Source organism: Eurypyga helias, unplaced genomic scaffold (assembly GCF_000690775.1).
Source record: "Eurypyga helias isolate BGI_N326 unplaced genomic scaffold, ASM69077v1 scaffold34573, whole genome shotgun sequence".
NCBI classification, from domain to species: domain Eukaryota; kingdom Metazoa; phylum Chordata; class Aves; order Eurypygiformes; family Eurypygidae; genus Eurypyga; species Eurypyga helias.
In genome coordinates this window covers 50,115-56,114 of record NW_010242407.1, presented here as the reverse complement: position 1 = coordinate 56,114, position 6,000 = coordinate 50,115, and the positions used below count along the sequence as shown (strand labels likewise).

Sequence of the window (6,000 nt, the reverse complement as noted above, 5' to 3'; positions counted from 1 at the left end):
TAACCCAAGCACTTCCCTGCAGCAGGAAGCCAAACAGATTGCACAATCCAGAAAGCTGGGAGGTGATGACTGGTGAACCCAGCAGCATGGCAGCCTCAGTGGCTAACAAACAGCAAAGGATCAAGCTCTCCCTTGAAAGCAACAACAAACAGACAGCTCTATGTTTCAGCTTATTCATGTACAAGTGACCCATGCTGCATCTCTAAATTAAATAGGATGCTGCCTGGGAGATGCTTAGGTACTGAAGTGTTCCTGCTTGTGCGAAGTGCAACAAGCGACAATAAATGAGCCCCTTCCGCTGCTCCAATACAGAGGAGGAGACCAAAGTGCTGAGAAGATCAAGACCTACCTACCAGGGCCAGTGGGATTAGCAAGAAGCGTAAGATGTAAAACCAGAATAGCCTTTTACATACATACATACAGAAAGAAAAAAAAAGAAAATACAGCCACATTCACATTTCAAAGTACGTGACTGCCAACCAATATCCAAACCTTAACTTTCCATATGCACTCTGCAGCACATGGTTCAATTTACATTTGGTCGCTCCAACTCTCACCTCCCTGAAGCCACCATCTACAGAATTAACTTTCATAAAGCCAATGGAGACACAGGAGTGATGAAAATCATGTCTCCGACCCTCAAGTATGTGATGCTGAAGTGCAACAGGGCAGGTCAGAGACTGTTCAGCAGAGCACTACTTTGGGGTAAACCAGGAATGAACTTCAAGGCTTAAGACACCTGGGGAGGTCTCTGTATTACAGCTGCACAATGACACCTAACCAGCTGCCTTGCAGAGACAGCAGGAAAAGCTACCCTACAACTGTTTCTCCATTGCGTAAGCGCAGTTTTACATCACTGTGCTTCCAAAGACATCAGCACAGGGTTCGAGAAGATCCACCCCTCAGAGCTGCACCTGAGGGAAGCAACAGTGAACTAAGCCACTTAAGCAGATAATGCCCCAGTAATGCAGGCCTAACACGTGGCACAATGCTCCACGCAGCCAACAGGCTCACAGAAATCATGTCAAATCCAAACAAGACTCCAAATTCTTTCTTCATGGTCTAGTATGCATAGCATGTTATGAAGCGATCAGCACAGGGTGGTGTTTCCTCTTCTCCCATAAGCACCCAAGTATTACACTAAGTAAAGCGTACCACACAACTCCAAACTAAGATTTTACAAGATCTGTGCCAGAATACTGCCTGGCATCTAAGTTCAGCTCTGGCATGATAACCATTCAGTTCATACCATACCCTATGTGGCCTGAGGCCACCTGGCACCTTCCTGGATCTGATCTGACTGCTTGCTTTGCTACTATCACCAAAGCACTGTTGTGGAAAAGTGCACAGCACACGGACCTGAACATGTCACCAACCCCACAGGTCTCCACTTTACAAAAACATCCCAAGACAGATATTCGTATCATATGAGAGCAACACCGTGGAAGAAACAGCCCATTTCCCCACAACGGCAGATCAGAGACGGGTGTTAAGCATGCATTGCTCCTGTTTGCAGCAGGTTGTTACGTGAAGAAAAGAATGCCAAGCATAATACAAGGCTAGTACAAACACACTGTGTTTCAAGAAGGGGTTCCATCCATACTATTTATCTGACCAGATCAGCACTGAAGCCCCATCTAAAATAAGTATTATTGCGTAAGACAACAGTGGCGGTTTTGGCAAGGACAGCCTACTGACCCGAATGAGATCCATTTCCTGACTACTTTCCATAAATGTCCAAATCTTCGGGCTTATCTCCTCCCACATTCCCCCAAGGTCACGAAACACACCCAGCTCCTGGAACGTCCTGTTCACCTGTCAGCAAAGAGGAGAGGAAAGTTATTTCCAAAAGCTGGCAGAGATCCACTGCGGGCTAAAACAGGGTCAAGCAAAGTACTGAGTGTTGCTTATATTCAAACAGCAGCTCAGCTTCTGCAAGGACCAGAGAAGGGGAAAAAAAAAATCAAGTCTACTTGGAAGCAAAACAACAACAGGGAGTGTGGATACTTGTGGCTGAGCACTGCCTTTCCAGGCTTGGTAGAGAATGACTCTGCCTTGGAGACGAAGGGCCCACCGAGGCAGCCCCTCCCCATGTGCTGGAGAGTCTTGCTGAGGAAGCTTGGGGAATTAGAGAACACATCAGGTAAACCACAATCAGAAATTATTAAGGATCCACTGACCAGCCTGCCGTGCAGGAGAGGAAGGATACCTGAAGGCTTATCAAGGTCTTCCCCACTCCCATATCCCACATCAGAGATGCAAAGCCTGTGGATAACCAAAAGGCATCACCAGGAAAGCTTCCAGCCAATCTAGAAAAACAGTTCAGCCTGGGCTCTTCTCCTTGAGTCTTCAACAGCAAGCGCATGGGAGGTGAGTGACTAGGGAGGTTGGTGCTCTGCGGGCAATTATTTCTAGGGTTGTGTTTGGGCCCAATTTAACACAGAGCAGCTAAGCTGCACAGCCAGAGGACACACCTCCTTCTACATATCAGAAGACAGGGCTAGAGTTACCTCAGTCATGACTTTTCTTATGGCTGGTGTGTCTGGAGTGTACAAGATCTTCCCAATCAACAGGGGTTTCAAGGCCCTCCAGATAATCCTGGAAAGCGGACTGGATTCCAGGTTCTTCATCAGCTCATTGCAGTAGGGTGCTGAGGAAGAGAGAACAAGGGTTAGTGGCCGAACAGCATGGTGACAACTGCAGGAGGCATACGCCCCACTCGTGTGGCCTTTAAGGACAGTAACAGCTGTCAGAACAGCATTTGTCATGTCAGACAACAAAAAAACTCCTCTACTGCTAAGCTTCACAAAAAGCCCCTTTCAGTCCAAGCCTCCACAGTCTGTCCAGCAAATATGGAGCACACAGGTAGCCTCCAGCATTAAGAGTCACACCCCTAGTTCTGCACCACTACCACAACCCCACTGCCTGACACAAGCAATATTTGTCCAGAAAAGGACAGATTTCCAAAGACTGCACATGACTGTGCTCCCTCTGCCTCTGAAGAAGGTCCACTACACAGCCTTCTGTGGAATGTACACAAGGCCCTTGGGAATCCCCTGCATGTTGATATCCTTGCTGGCCTTAAGGGGATGTGCAGGAGGTGGCATGTGCATGCCTTTCTAAAACAGCAGAAGGTATGCTGTCACCCAGAACCACCCACTTTCATCTGTGGAAGCTTGGGAAACACTAACGCTGACAACCATGAAGTAGATGGGGCCTTCGGCCATGCCAGGGTTACACTTACTTGTGGAGTTATCATAGAAGTTAGTCACGTCGTCTTCAGTGCTGTTGCCTCCAAACAGTGCTTTGTAATTGTTATCCTCATACCAGTTGAGGGATTTAATTTTCAGACCTCCACCTTCAGGGTGGCCACACACAATGCGTGACACAGCCTGGTAGATCTCCGTGGAGGAGTTTGACGCGTTCACGTTGGTCAGGAACATCACCTCTTGCCTCATGTCACTCCAGCTCTTCATGCTCAGCAACTGAAAGAGGTGGGAAAAGGGAGTGGAAGCAGGGATTATAATAGGATTAGAGAATAGAGAACATCTTGCCACTGTCACACATTGTTTTTGAACAGATGAGAATGGCCTTGAATACAGTATCAACAGTAAGGACTAGGGAAAGCACATTCCACACAGCCACAGGGGGAGAACACTGAGGGAACTCTATTCTGTGCATGCACAAGGAGCTTGTCCTTGACAAGCTCTTTACTCTTTTCTCCTGCAGTGCTGTGGGTGATTCCTGCCTTCCCTTTCACGTGGAAGCCACTTCTTCCAGCTGCATAATGGTCTACATTCCAGTACAGCCCTCTTATGCTGGGTGGAGCAGGATGCATTGAGTCAGAAGAGGGAGTAAGGAACAACACAGTCACTGCAGCTGATGGAACACAGGCAGGATGAGCTGAAAGGCCCCAGCAGTGTCACCTAGTCAGCAAGACTCCACTGATCTACACCAGGCAGCCAGTTTAACCTCCTAGATTGATATCGCTTGTCCCTGCTTCACTGTCAACAGCATTCCCAGAAAACCCTTGAACACGAGCCCAGCTGCAGCCTGGAGCCTGATCACAGCATGAGCTGTGCACACATTCAGCCACAGCAAGGAGCCTCCTCCTGCACAAGCAGCCAGACACCAGGCTCAAGGTGACAACTACAACTGGCTGGGATGATTGGTACCTCCAGACTCATTTTTCTGGCAAAAACATCTACCTACAACACTTAGGAACAAAAGCACCAGGGACTCAGTCTGAGACACTCACTGCATTAATGTTGTCGTGCTCAGAGGCATGGCCAAGCTCACCACAACACAAAAAACAATGCACCTCTATGAACACTGGTTTCACGCTACATTCAAGCACTGCCCTCAGACTCCCTGTCTGGAGATCTAAGAACATCAGCAGAGGTGTGTCCATACAGACTAGAAGTCTGTTTATTTCAGTAACCTCTGTGATGGTGACAATAAGTGCCTGATAAGAAAAAATAAGGCAAGGGCAAGAATGTATGACACTTCCCCACAAGTAACCTTCCAGTTTCCACTTATTTTCAGCTCAGGGAACTTCTATTTCCTAACCCTCAATGAATTTTTCCCATGGTAAACTCCTGGAGTTTCAAACATCTACAAGTCTTTGACAGCCAACACATCACTGGAAATAACCTCCTTTACATTCTCCTTAACTTGGTTATGGCTAGCTCCATTTGGTGCCATGTTTTTTGCACTGGAAGAGACAGTGAACATTCAATCCCTATCTCTACCTGGACTACCCAACTGTACAGATCTCTGTCATATCCCCAGCTCATTTATTTTCGAAGCTGACAAGTCCCAGTCTAGTCTCTTGTTCCTTTTGTGAAAAACGTGGCACTTCTAAGTGCCCTAATTGCCTTTCTCTGAACTTTTTCCAGTTCTGCTACCCCTTTTTGCAGAGGAAAGGCCTAGATCTGTATTCCATATCGAACATGAGGGCAATCCACAGTTTTATATAGCATCATGGTAACATTTTAAGCGGTAGTTCTCTACCGCTTTGAAAATATTTTCTACTATTTGATCTGATTTCTTGGCTCCTACTGAAACACCTGGTGTCATTAACTCAAATATTCTTGCTGTGCTACCCAGAACAGCAACATGCACTAATAAAGGCAAGCAGAGCTGCTGAGACACCTATTTGCAACTGCTCATCAGCTGCATCTCAGAAACAACTTTAGATGCTGTGGCCCAAGTGCCCTGTTTTCAGAGACAATAACAGGGTCAGTCAATGACCATCTGCCGGTTTTGCTCACTGTGTATGGGTTTTGTCACCTTTGTTTAAATGCAGATAATCAAAGTCTAGGACAGCCAGCAAAGCCAGCGAGCAACAATGCAGAAAGCGACAGCGTGCTGGAACCATTCAATCCAAACGCACTCATGGAAAGCAGTTTCCGGCCTTACAGTGGGAGACAAATCTGACCCTTTGCATTAATCTGTAGCATTGTGAATGCTTGAGATGTGCCAACATCTGGGCAAAAATCTTTAATGCTAAACAACAGCTACTATGTGTCATATACACAAGGCACCTCTATTTTTAGCTGCCTGAAAACACGTAACATACTAATATGATGGAAGACAGCTATGAGAACAGCTAAAGCCTGGGGATTCAGTACCCGTGTCCAGAGTGACTGCTTCAAGTGCACTTTCATTCCCTCGCTACTCACTGCTGCCTTTGTCTGCACCCTGCTGCCACTCAACCTGGCTCCACAGGTTCAGGGTGATTGATAGGATACTAGCATCATGGGACACGGACAGAAAAAAATATCACGTGACAGCTTTCACGTGACAGCTTTCATTGATTACATCTGCTCACATGGATTTTTGTATTTGATGACTGCTCACCCACAAGGCCAAGGCTGCATTCTAGGTGTGACAGTTTGAGTGTCCAATTCAATGGCACCCCTTAGGGAGTTCTTTATACCTTAAGTAAACAAGCTGATTTTTCCTTAGCAAAAACTCAACTGCTTTAGCTAAAGCACC

General features: G+C 46.7%; 1 protein-coding gene across 1 annotated transcript in view; it reads right to left on the bottom strand.

Annotated features, from left to right (window-relative positions):
• The window catches only part of LOC104507713 (ATP-binding cassette sub-family A member 1-like), a gene marked incomplete at its 3' end in the record, with an annotated part of 58,678 nt that overhangs the window by 10,697 nt on the left and 41,981 nt on the right, over positions 1-6,000 (bottom strand). Inside the window, exons 8-10 of the mRNA XM_010149076.1 lie at positions 3,245-3,485; positions 2,511-2,650; positions 1,699-1,815 (exon numbers count right to left, since the gene is read on the bottom strand). Of these exons, the coding sequence (XP_010147378.1) occupies positions 1,699-1,815; positions 2,511-2,650; positions 3,245-3,485 (498 nt within the window). The remainder of the gene's footprint in view (positions 1-1,698; positions 1,816-2,510; positions 2,651-3,244; positions 3,486-6,000) is intronic.